The 13,449-nt window shown below is 43.2% G+C and overlaps 1 protein-coding gene across 4 annotated transcripts in view; it reads right to left on the bottom strand.

Annotated features, from left to right (window-relative positions):
* Positions 1–13,449, bottom strand: part of SYN3 (synapsin III) — a 553,834-nt gene that overhangs the window by 4,791 nt on the left and 535,594 nt on the right. For all 4 annotated transcript variants that reach the window (XM_028827102.2, XM_015149984.3, XM_015149988.3 and 1 more), the window contains 1 exon segment: positions 4,203–4,494. In XM_028827102.2, the coding sequence (XP_028682935.1) occupies positions 4,203–4,494 (292 nt within the window).

The raw sequence follows: 13,449 nt of genomic DNA, 5'->3' as shown, positions 1-13,449 counted from the left end.
CTGAAACAGAAAGGCAAGGGGGTTGAGGAAGACAAGGCATAGACTATTAAATGGGTCTTGGGGGCTTGCCTGTGAGCCAGATGGGCTACCCCAATCATCATAAGGTTATTAAGGTCAGAAACCAGGCATTCCAATGCTTAACATGATGTTAGGTACATTACACACATAATTTGCAAGGTGGTTTGTTCCTCATTTCTTAGGTTCAGGAATAGGGGTTCACAGAGTCAATTAACTTGCTCAGGTCCTCACAGCAAGTAATGGGGGAGCACCCAGAGGTCACATTCTTTCCATTATGCCAGGCTGTTGAGGCAGCAGGCATTGCTGGAGTAGTAGCTTGGCTGCTCTCCTGCCTGTGGGTACAAACCCACTTTGTAAACTGCAATGTGCTGTATCAACATCAGGTTATAGTTATTTCCAGCACTAGTTTAGGTATCAGGAGGCCTGTATTCTAGAACCTTCTCTGCTCTTTGATGTCTGTGGCCTTGGGCAAGGAACTTACCTTCTCAGGGCTTCATTTATCTCATCTGTAGAGCGAAGGCTTCGTCCTGCTGACCCTCAGGCCTCATCCAGCTCTGACATTCTGGACTTCAATCCCCATCTCTTCTCCAATGTCTTTATGGCCAGTTCTGCCCCCCACCCCCTTTTGGAATTCTTTTAGTGCCAACTTTTTGAATGGCAGGTGCCATTCTGAGTGCTTCCCAAATGCCAGCCTGTAGCAACTGCTTGTTGAGCACTTCCCCCGTGCTAGGGGACAGGGGTGTAAGATGAATATGATTCAGGCCCTGCCTCAGGAGGCTCACAGTCATAGGAGGGGAGGCAACAGACATAGGAAGAGATGATGTAAATGTGTCAAAAGTTTAAGAGCTCTGCATGTGATGCGGTCATCACATTAAAAACGGGACTTTAAAGCAGGGACTGTCTTTTACTCCTTCTTACCCTTCGGAAAGTCTTATCTAGAACAAGGCACAGAGTAGGTATTTGGTGAATACCCGCTGACTTGAATTGAGCCAAATTCTTCAAAGCAGTAAGTCAGGAAATTTACGTGTTTTTAGCTAGAACACTGTAAGGTCAGTGACCAAACCTGGTTTAAGGCCCAGAGCCCTTGTCTGTCCTGTGATTAGCTGGACTGACCTTCTTATGTGGTGACAGGCTGTACACAGATAAGCCTCTATGGTGCCAGCAGCATTGTAAGCACCAACTGTACAGAAACTCGTTGCAATCCTTATAATAACCCCATGGGGTTATTGTCACCATTCTGCACGTGAGGAAATTGAAGCACAGCGAGGTTAGGCAACTTATGTGAGGTCGTATCTGTTTGTTTGTTTGTTTGTTTGTTTGTTTTTGAGACGGAGTCTCGCTCTGTCGCCCGGGCGGGAGTGCAGTGGCCGGATCTCAGCTCACTGCAGGCTCTGCCTCCCGGGTTCACGCCGCCATTCTCCTTCCTCAGCCTCCCGAGTAGCTGGGACCACAGGCGCCCGCCACCTCGCCCGGCTAGTTTTTTGTATTTTTTAGTAGAGACGGGGTTTCACCGTGTTAGCCAGGATGGTCTCTACCTCCTGACCTCGTGATCCGCCTCTCGGCCTCCCAAAGTGCTGGGACTACAGGCTTGAGCCACCGCGCCCGGCCAGTCGTGTAGTTAAGTGGTAGAACTATGATTTGAACCCAGACAGTCTGACTCTAGAGTCTGTGCTGTCAGCTGCTATTCCATATTGCCAGGAGGGCCATTTGCTAGTGTCTGTCAAACTAAAAATACATTTATCCTTTGATCCAACAATACCGTGTCAGGTTATTTTCTCTAGAGTGAGTCTTGCAACTATGAAAGTATATGTTAAGATTTATTAATTGGCCGGGCGCGGTGGCTCAAGCCTGTAATCCCAGCACTTTGGGAGGCCGAGACGGGCGGATCACGAGGTCAGGAGATTGAGACCATCCTGGCTAACACGGTGAAACACCGTCTCTACTAAAAAATACAAAAAACTAGCCGGGTGAGGTGGTGGGCGCCTGTAGTCCCAGCTACTCGGGAGGCTGAGGCAGGAGAATGGCGTGAACCCAGGAGGCGGAGCTTGCAGTGAGCTGAGATCCGGCCACTGCGCTCCAGCCTGGGCGGCAGAGCGAGACTCCGTCTCAAAAAAAAAAAAAAAAAAAAAAAGATTTATTAATTGCAGCATTATTTGTAAGATCAAACCAAGTTTCTATTTGTGGTGGATTAGTTAGATAAATTATAGTACAACTGTACAGTGGAATACTATATGGCCATAAAAAATAAAATTCCAAGGAACTGGGTGCTCCAGGATTTATTATTAAACATGAAAAGCAGTGAGCAGAATGGTGTGGAGAGTGAATACTCCTGTGTGTGTAAGAAAATGAGGGCAAGGAGCTGAACATTTTTATTATTTATGCAAATATTTTTTATTTGCATAAGGAAGCACTGAAAGGACACATAGGAACTAACAAAAGTCATTTCTGGGGAACAGGGCAGCAAAGCATTGGATGAGAATCGGGCAGCAATGAGGCTTTTCAACATACATCTTTGATATCTTTTATTTATTTACTTATTTTTTGAGATGGAGTCTCACTTTGTTACCCAGGCTGGAGTGCAGTGGTACAATCTCAGCTCACTGCAACCTTCACCTCCCAGGTTCAAGCGATTTTCCTAGCTCAGCCTCCCAAGTAGCTGGGACGACAGGTGTGCACCACCACACCCAGCTAATTTTTGTATTTTCAGTAGAGATGGTGTTTCACCATGTTGGCCAGGCTGGTCTCGAACCCCGGACCTCAGGTGATCCACCCACCTTGGCCTCCCAAAGTGTTGGGATTACAGGCGTGAGCCTCCGCACCTGGCCTGATATCTTTTAGATCTTTGTGAATATATTACCTATACAAAAAAATAGTTGTTAACATGATCCCTGGACTGGATGTCCTGGGTTTAATCCCAGCTCTTTTAGTTATTAACTGGAACCTTTGGAAAGTTATTTAATCTTTCTTTGCTACTTATCTGTACAATGGGGATAAGAAATAGTTATTAACTCCTAAGCTTGTGAGAACTTAAAAAAACCCAAGTAAGTAAAGTGCTTGGCACATAGTAAGTGGACAATAGCTGTTAGCTGTGAACTGTGATGATCAACATTTGGCCTTGAAGGAAAGTAGAGCTTTCCAAAGAACAGTTACTTGGGACCTCTCTTTAGGACCTCAAACCAAGAGATAGGCCTGAGGGGAAACAGGATGTATATGCGTATTGTGATGGATGGCTTACAAAAATGACTGCAATGATTCCTCTTGTCCCTGTAGCCTGCCCTTTTGAGATGTGACTTCATGGCTCCTCCCACCAAGAGTTTATTTCCTACCTCTTGAATGTCGGTTTGGCCCTGTGACTTGCTTTGACTAAAAGCATGTGATAGAATAACACTTCATAACTCCCAAGGCTAGGCCTCAAGAGGCCTTGCAACTTGCACTCTCTCCCTTTTTAAAAGCAGTTCTACCATGTGAGAGAGCTTGGCTTAGTGTTGGGGAGGATGAGACCCCATGGAGAGAGAGAGGCCCCAGCTAACAGCCAGCACCAGCAACCAGATGTGTGTGTGAGGCCTTCCTGGACCATTCAGCCTCAGTGAAGCTGCCACGTGACTGCAGTTGTATGAGTGATCCCAGGAAAGTAGGGTTGCCAGATTTAGCAAATACAAATAGGAAGATAAACGTGCATTTCAGATGAAAAGCTAAGACTTTTCTTTAGTGTAAGTATATTCCATGCAATGTTTGGGGCATACTTACACTCACAATCATCTGTTTTTTATCTGAAATGTAAATCTAACTGGGTATCCTGTGTTTTATCCTGTAACACTATAGGAGACACCAGCAGAAGAACCTCCCAACTGAGATATACTCAGAACAGACAGCTGAACCAAAAAATTACAAACAAAGAAAATGATTGTTTTCTTCAGCCACTAAGTTTTGGGGTGGTTTGTTATGCGGCAAAAAATAACTGATATGTGTATACATGGAGGGTCACGGTGGTGTCTAATCTATACTCTCACCTTCTTGGGCCTCCCCAGCAAATTCCATCCTCTAGTCTTGTTTTTACCTATTTGAAGTCTAGGCAAGGCCTCGTTGGGTCTTCCTTTGTCTCCAAGTCCCTAACCCTGAATCAGCCAAGCCCTGCCTACACCCCAGCTCGATCCTATACCTTTTCCAATTCCCAAAGCACTTACTTGAGATGCGGATGGGGTGGTGCTGGCTTCTTGGACTCTTCACTCTGCTGGGAGGTGCTACGGCCCTGCACAGGGGGCCGGGGCTGTGAGGTGAGGGTGGCACCTGGCTTGGAGGCCTGGTTTGGGGAGCTGCCACTGGATGCCCGGGATAGCTGTGGAGAGCCTGGTGACCTTTGCTGCTGTGGAGATCCGGACTGGGGGCTCAGGGGCTGCTGGCCTTGTGGGGAGAGCCTCTGCTGGGAGGGGCTTCCAGATCTCTGGGGCTGAGGAGACTGAGCTTGGCGAGGGCCTCCTAAAGGGCCAGAAAAAAAAAGGTTCAGTTCAATTTTTTTTCTTAGGATAGATATGGCTGTACATAAGTAATGTTGCTTCAAGGAGGTTCATTACAGTGTTTCTTATAACGGTGAAAAATTGAAAGCCATATAAATACCTAAGCATAAGGAAGTAATTAGGAACATTAAGATACATCTGTATAATGGAATATGCTGTGGTCATCACATAGGATGTGGCTGACTAATATTAAATGACATAGGATACTGTTGATAACATATGCTAAATATTATACTGCTGAACAAAATAGCTTAGAATACAGTACATATGGTTTTATTTTGGCACATATGTAAAAACATATATAAAAAGGACTGGAAGATTGTACACTAAAACCAGTGTGTCTCAGACTTTAATGTGCATATGAATCACTGGGGATCTGGTCAAAATCAAGATTCCGATAGAGTGGGTCTCGGGCTGTGTTATGGACTGAATTGTGTTCGCCCTGTCCCAATTCATATGTCGAAGCCTTAACCCTAACCCTCAATGCAATTCTATTTGGAGATAGGATCTTTAAAGAGGTAATTAAAGTTAAATGAGGTGATAGGGTGGGGCCCTAATCTGATAGGCCTGGTGTCCTTATAAGAGGAGAAAGAAATATCAGGAGTGTCATGTACACACGCAGGCACAGAGGAACAGACACAGGAGGATACACAAAGAAGGCTGCCATCTGCAGGCCAAGGAGAGAAGCTGTACCAGAAACCAACCCTGCCAGCACCTTGATCTTGTACCTGCAGCCTCCAGAACTGTGAAAAAATGTCTGTTGTTTAAGGCCCCACAGTCTATGGCATTTTGTTATTAAGGTGGCCTGAGAAAACTAATATAGGCAGGGTCTGCGATTCTGCATTTCTAATGGGTTCCCAGCTTATCCTACTTTGAGTAATGAGACACTAAATAATCATTAAAGTGGTGAGATTATGAAGGATTTTAATTTCCTTTTTTTTTCTTCTCATGGGTATTTTCCACACTGAAGATGTGTTTCTTTGGAAACAATGACAAGAATTAACTCTTACTTTTTGGGTTGCTCTCTCAACTTTTCCAAGAACTTTTAAAAGCAACATATCACTCAATCTAGAGAGGTCAGTAGGGAAGATACCACTCTTCTCACCACATAGAGGTGGAGACTGAGTCTTATTAAGGTTTCCCAATTGGAAGAGGAGCCACAGAAAGCTCAAAGAGAATCTTGGTTTCTCTTTGTCACCACACAGGGAACACAGGCTTTCACAAGCAAGCCAAGGGGCATCTAAGCTTGGGGATGTTGCAGCCACTCAGAAATGACTTTGAGTAGAATTCCAAGGCCCCCAACAATCGAGGTGCACTCTCCTCACCCTCAAATTCTGGGTGTCAGGGCTGTTGATGGTGAATTGCACTTTGCCAAAGCTGACTGTCTGCCCGCTGATCTCTTCTCCCTGCGACATGCTGCTGCTGGGAGAGTGGGGTTGGGCTGGGGTGATTCTTGCCACGTTTTTTTGAGAGCACTATGTGCACGTTAGGAGACTGAAAACTAAAAGGTGCTGGACCCCACCTCTGTGACTCTGTAACAATGGGGCTTCTACTGAGCACCTATTATGTCACCAGCTTTAGGACTGGGCAGCCTCACAACAGCTCTGTGGGTTAGGCATTATTTTTCATCCCCTACCCCCAGCCATGGCAGTGCTGTCCCTGGAACTCTAGAGAGAGCCACGTGTATAATTATACATTTTCTAGTAGGCACATTTTAAAAAGTAAAAAGAAATAGGTGAACATAATTTTAATAGTGTGTGTGTATGCATATATAGGTATGTATATATATAATTTTTTATAGAAGAGATGGGGTCTCTGTCACCCAGGCTGGAGTGCAGTGGCATGGTCACACTGCAGCAGTGAACCTCTGGGCCACCCTCCTGCCTCAGTCTCTAGAGTAGCTGGGACTACAGGCCCAACACCACTTTTTCATTATTATTATTATTATTATTATTATTATTATTTTTGTAGAAATGGGGTGTCGCTATGTTGCCCAGGCTGGTCTTGAACTTCTGGCCTCAAGCAATTCTCCCACCTTGGCCTCCCAAAGTGCTGGGATTACAAGTGTGAACCACTGTGCTTTGCCCCATTTTTACAGAGAAACTGAGACCCGGATATATTGTGACTTGCTTGAGATGTCACTATGAATAAGGGGACAAGTCAAGATTCAAACCTAGATCTCTTTGACTCAAACGCCCTGTCTTGTTTCTTTTTCCTTTATGAAAACTACATCACGCAGGATCCCCTGAGTCCTCATAACATCTTTTTTACTAATTAAGAAAAGGCGGCTTCCTTCAGCGGAAGCAGCTCTGAGCCAGATGCCAAGGGGGCAAGGACTAGATTTCAGCCAGCCTCCCCTATCAGATGCCACATCAACTGAGCACATTTTCAGAGGACATGCCACCTGTGTAACCTCCATGACCTGTGGAGTCTGGTGGCCCTGACTCCACATTGGCACCAGGAGCCTCAGGTCCTGACTTAAGCCTTGCCATTAACTCACTGTGTGACCGTGGGTAAGTCACTCCCCTTCTCCGGGCTTCCGGACCCTTGTTTGTAAAATAAGGCCATTGGACTGTACATCAAACATCCCTCCTGATCTGAACATTTTTGTGAGGTTGCGGAACACTAAATTGGATTAAACTGTGGTACCAGTTTAGCATGTGATTGTATTACATGGCTTTGATTCATTACCTCTTTCATGATTGTATATCCCAGTAGATGGGTGGTCACATTTATTTCAAACACCTCTAGGGCCAACCAGGTACGTAACTAAATAAAGCAGGCAAATATATGAAAAGTAATGTGGCTTTCAAAAATTTTCCCACTTGAGATAAAAACATTCCAGAGAACTATTTCTCTAAAGAGGTGCAAGCATACAGAACATAGCAATTACCCCTTACTGTCACTATAGAAGTGAGGAGTAGGGCTGGAGGCAAACACAGGAACCCCTAGGAGCCCTTGCTCTGATCAAGGGAGCCGCTGTTAGTAACGCCAGTAACGCTGTTAGTAACCGCTGTTAGTAACGCCTGTGTTGCTGTATAGAAACACAGGCCCATTGTTTCTAGAGCTTCTGTGCTATCAAGAGATGCTGGAAATCTAGATGTTTAAGTAACACCTCCTGATTTTTTTTTTTTTTTTTTTTTTTTGAGACGGAGTCTTGCACTATTACCTGGGCTGGAGTGCAGTGGTGCGATCTCGGCTTGCTGCAACCTCTGCCTCCCAGGTTCAAGAGATTCTCTTGCCTCAGCCTCCCGAGTAGCTGGGATTACAGGTCCCTGCCACCATGCCCAGCTAATTTTTTGTATTTTTAGTAGAGACAGGGTTTCACCATGTTGGCCAGACTAGTCTTGAACTCCTGACCTTGTGATTCGCCCCCCCACTTCAGCCTTCCAAAGTGCTGGGATTACAGGCATGAGTCACCGCGCCCAGCTCACCTCCTGATTTTTAAATGTTGGTTACTTTTGGGTTTTCTAAACCCACCGCAGTTCAAAGAAAACATTTGTTTTCTACTTTTATCTTCAGTTTGCCCTGACTTGCCCCCCTTCCCAGGTTGATATCTTAGAAAATCTGGATACTCGTTCATTAATTCAGTAACTCTTTGTTAAAGTCCCTATCATACACCTGGGATTTATCAAGAGACACCGTAGTTACTGGATTCAGAGACCAGAGTGGTAACCATTACCACTGCCCTAGTTATTTCTTTCAGCTTCTTGGCAAAGCAAACAATTTAATATTTTTTATATGAGCACATACATACACAAAATATTGACTTATATATAGAAAGTATTTGCCTAAGCACAGAAATGAAGCTTATTAAAAGAAAATTTCACTTTTACTGAGTTGAAATGAACAGCAAGTTCAAAATAATAATGTGATTTGTTAATTGGGGAACTCAATGAAAGCGTTGTTTTTAATTAGCCTTGTTATTTTTAATCTGAGCGTTAATTCACTGGGCATTTTCTTTAATTACCTTAATTGGTTTTAAATTGATTGTTTTTCAACTCACTAAAAGTGTGTTTAGCCTCATTTCCCTTAAAATAATATCTCTTTATCAAGCATGTTTTACTCTGGGCCAGAGAGGAAATCAGAATACAGTAGCTCTCTGTTTTAAAATGGCTCTGTTCAAATGTGCTTTTAAAAAGTAGGTCCCAGGGCAGAGGGGAAAGGAGGGTGTGGGGCAGAGGCACAGCCAGAAGCCTGGTAGAGAGAGGAATATGTAGTTTTGGAACACTTATTACTACAGAATTATTGCTGGGTAAGGGGGCGCTGCGTTAGTTATAAGGATTGTTAATAATAACCAAGAAAAGCAATATGGATAAGACACACATTATTAATAGTAAGCATTATGTCATAGTTATTAATAGTAAATTATTAGTAGTAAGAACTAACACCTTCTAAGCACTATCTCTGTGTCTGATACTTTGCTAATTGCTTCACCTGCATTTACATGGAAGCTGTTATTTCCTCCTTTACACTGAGGAAACTGAGGCCCTGAGAAGTAATGTGACTTGCCTAACGCTGCAAGGACAGTGAGACATGGAACTGGATTCAAGCACACTAGATCTGCCCGAAGGAGAATACTAATGTGTATTTATACAGGTATACCTTGTTTTATTGTGGTCCATTTTATTTCAATTTGCAGATACTGTGTTTTTTCTAAATTGGAGGGTTGTGGCGACCTTGCGTTAAGCAAGTCTGTCAATGCCATCCTTCCAACAGCATGTACTCACCTGGTGTCTGCATCACATTTGGCAATTGTCACAAATTTCAAACTTTTACATTATTATTATATCTGTTATGGTGATCTGTAATCAGTGATCTTTGATACTACGATTGTATTCATAATTGTTTTGGGGTGCCATGAACCACACCCATATAAGACAGTGAACTGGTTGGGCGTGGTGGCTCATGCCTGTAATCCCAGCTGTTTGGGAGGCCAAGGCAGGTGGATCATGAGGTCAGGAGATCGAGACCATCCTGGCCAAGATGGTGAAACCCCGTCTCTACTAAAAATACAAAAAAATTAGCTGGGTGTGGTGGTGCACACCTGTAGTCCCAGCTACCTGGGAGGCTAAGGCAGGAGAATCTCTTGAGCCCAGGAGGCAGAGGTTGCAGCGAGCCAAGATTGCACAATTGTACTCCAGCCTGGGCAAAAGAGCGAGACTCCATCTCAAAAAAAAAAAAAAGAAAAAAAAAAAGTCAGTGAACTTACTTGATAAATGTGTATGTTCTGGCTGCCCCATTTACCAGCCGTTTCTTGTCTCTCTTCGTGTCCTTGGGCCTCCCTTTCCCCTAGACACAACAATATTGAATTTTGACCAATGAATAACCCAAAAATGGCCTCTAAATATTCAAGTGAAAGGGAAAGTCACTCATCTCTTACTTTGAAATAAAAAACTAGAAATGATTAAGCTTAGTGAAGAGGGCATGTTGACAGCCAAGACAAGCTGAAAACTAGGCTTCTTGCACCAAAAAGTTAGCTAAGTTGTGAATGTGAAGGAAACATTCTTGAAGGAAATTAAAAGTGCCACTGCAGTGAACACATAAATGATAAGAAATCAAAACAGCCTCATTGCTGGTATGGAAAAATTTGAGTGGTCTGGAAAGAAGATCAAACCAGACACAACATTGCCTTCAGCCAAAGCCTAATTCAGAGCAAGGCCCTAACTACTTTCAGTCCTATGAAGGCTGAGAGAGGTGAGAAAGCTAAAGAAGAAAAGTTGGAAGCTAGCAGAGGTTGGTTGGCCAGGTCTAAGGAAAGAAGCTGTCTCCATAACAAAAGCTGCAAGGTGAAGCTGCAAGTGCCGATGAAGAAGCTGCAGCAAGTTATCAAGAAGATCTAGTTTAGATCATTGATGAAGGTGGCTGTGCTAAACAGATTTTCACTGCAGATGGAATAGCCTTCTATTGGAAGAAGATACTATTTAGGGCTTTCATGGCTAAAGAGGAGAAGTCAATGTCTGGCTTCAAAGCTTCAAAGGATAGGCTGACTCTCTTGTTGGGGCTACTGCAGCCGGTGACTTAAAGTGGAAGCCAATGCTCATTAACCATTCTGGAAATCCTAGGACCCTTAAGAAGGATGCTGAATCTACTCTGCCTGTGCTCTGTAGATGGAAAAACAAAGCCTGGATAACAGCATAGTATTTACAATATGGTTTACTGAATATTTTAAGCCTACTGTTGAGACCTACTGTGCAGAAAAAAGATCCTTTTCAAAATATTACTGCTCATTGACAATGCATCTGTCCACACAACAGTTCTGACGGAGATGTACAAGATAATTTTGTTTTCATGTATTTTAATACAACATCCATTCTGTAATTCGTGGATCAAGGAGTAATTTAGAATTTGAGGTCTTATTACTTAAAAAATACATTTCGGCTGGATGCAGTGGCTCATGCCTGTATGCCTGTAATCCCAGCACTTTGGGAGGCCAAGGTGGGTGGATCACGAGGTCAAGAGTTCAAGACCAGCCTGGCCAACATGGTGAAACTCCATCTCTACTAAAAATAAAAAAATTAGCTGGGCAAGGTGTCGTGTGCCTGTAATCCCAGCTACTTGAGAGGCTGAGGCAGGAGAACTGCTCGAACCAGGACCTGGGAGGTGGAGCTTGCAGTGAGCTGAGATTGCACCACTGAACTCCAGCTTGGGCTACAGAGTGAGACTTTGTCTCAAAAAACAAAACAAAACAAAACAAAACAAAATTTCATAAAGCTATAATGGCCATAGACAGTGATTCCTCTGATGGATCTTGGCAAAGGAAATTGAAAACCTTCTGGAAAGGATTTACCTTCCTAGATGCCATTAATAATATTTGGGATTCATAGGAGGAGACCAAAATAGCAACATCAACAGGAGTTTGGAAGTTGATTCCCGTCCTTATGGATGACTTTGAGGGGTTCAAGACTTCAGTGGAGGAAGTAAGTGAAGATGTGGTGGAAATAGCGAGAGAACTAAAATGAGAAATGAAGCCTGAAGACGTGACCGAATCACTGCAGCCTCATGATAAAACTTGAATGGATGAGGAGCTGCTTCTTATGGATAAGCAAATAAAGTGATTTCTTGAGATGTAATCTATTCCTGGTAAAGATGCTGTGACGATTGTTGAAAAGACAACAAAGAATTTAGAATATGACATAAACTTAGTTGATAAAGCAGCAGCAGGTTTTGAGAGGACTGACTCCAAGTTTGAAAGAAGTTCTATTATGGGTAAAATGCTATCAAACAGCATCACGTACTGAAGAGAAACCTTGCATGAAAGGGCAGCTCAATTCATGCAGCTAACTTCACTGTTGCCTTATTTTACAAAATTGCCTCAGTCACCCCTTGCTTCAACAACCAGTACCCTGATCAGTAAGCAGCCATCAGTATTGAGGCAAGACTCTCCATCAGAAAAACGTTACTATTCACCTAGGGCTCAGATGATTGTTAGTAATAAAGTATTTTATAATTAAGGTATGTACTTTTTTTTTTTTCAGAGATAATGCTATTGTACACTTAAGAGACTACAGTATAGTGTAAACATAGCTTTTATATGCACTAAAAAATTTGTGTGACTCACTTTATTGTGATATTTACTTTATACTGGGGTGGTCTTGAACTGAACCTGCAATATCTCTGAGGTACGTCTGTACACAGTTGTGTACAATTATACAATTTCTCTTTTCTTAAAAATATCTTCTGCTTTTTCAGAAAGAGAAACACAGACGAGAAAAATGAACGGGGCATTTTATCTAAGACCTGTGGAAGAGGAAGACATTCAGTGGCCAAGGTTGACTTTTCTTCAGGAAGTAATGAATCTGTTGCTTTTAATAATAGTGACTGGGAAGGCCACAATATGACAGTAATGCTTTCTTTCTGATATATATATATATCTTCCTTTCTGATATATATTTCTTTCTTTCTGATATATGTGTGTGTGTGTATATATATATATATATATATATATATATATTTTTTTTTTTTTTTTTTTTAGAGTCTCCCTCTATTGCCCAGGCTGGAGGGCAGTGGTGCAATCTTGGCTCACTGCAACCTCCGCTTCCTGGGTTCAAGCAATTCTCCTGCCTCAGCCTCCCAAGTAGCTGGGATTACAGGTGCACACCGCCACACCTGGCTATTTTATTTTTTTTATTTTTAGTAGAGAAGGGGTTTCACCATATTGGCCAGGCTGGTCTCGAACTCCTAACCTCGTGATTCACCCACCTCGGCCTCCCAAAGTGCTGTGATTATAGGCATGAGCCACCGCGCCCAGCCTCTGATATGTTTTTAAGAAGATCCTTAAAAGACTGCAGCGAAACTGCCTGCTTTGGTTTCTTGGTGCACAGGTGCTCTGAAGCTCCTGCTGGTGCCTGAGTGAGTGTGTTCAGGAGGTTTTGATTGCAAGAGAGGATATGGGGCGGATTTGTCTCCAGACCCGCATGCAAGAATACCAGAGCAGCTGACATTCTTTGAGAAAGTTAGCTATTGCCATGATTGCCATGATTGCTTTTCATCTTTTCATCAATAGTTTGTCCATTCTCTAATAAGTGGTGGAAGGCAGTAATGCTGCAATATATTCGAGGAAGAATTTCAATGGCCAAGGTTTTATAGATGATGTTCCATTTTTCTTTCTTTCTTACTCTAGCTGGTTGACTCACAAATCTATCATCAGGCACCACACATTGCTATGAATAAACGCTTTCTAGAAGGTCTGAAAGGCCAGACTTGTAAATCTAGTATTTTCTACCTCCTTGGGCAAAGCCTCAACATTTACCTCGCTGTAAAAAGGCTCACGCCTGTAATCCCAGCACTTTGGGAGGCCAAGGTGGGTGGATCACCTGAGGTCAGGAATTTGAGACCAGTCTGGCCAACATGGTGAAGCCCGATCTCTACTAATAATACAAAAATTAGCCAGGCGTGGTGGTGTGCACCTGTAATC

The sequence above is a fragment of the Macaca mulatta genome, chromosome 10 (genome assembly GCF_049350105.2).
Source record: "Macaca mulatta isolate MMU2019108-1 chromosome 10, T2T-MMU8v2.0, whole genome shotgun sequence".
Taxonomy (NCBI): domain Eukaryota; kingdom Metazoa; phylum Chordata; class Mammalia; order Primates; family Cercopithecidae; genus Macaca; species Macaca mulatta.
This window is presented reverse-complemented; position numbering and strand designations above follow the sequence as displayed.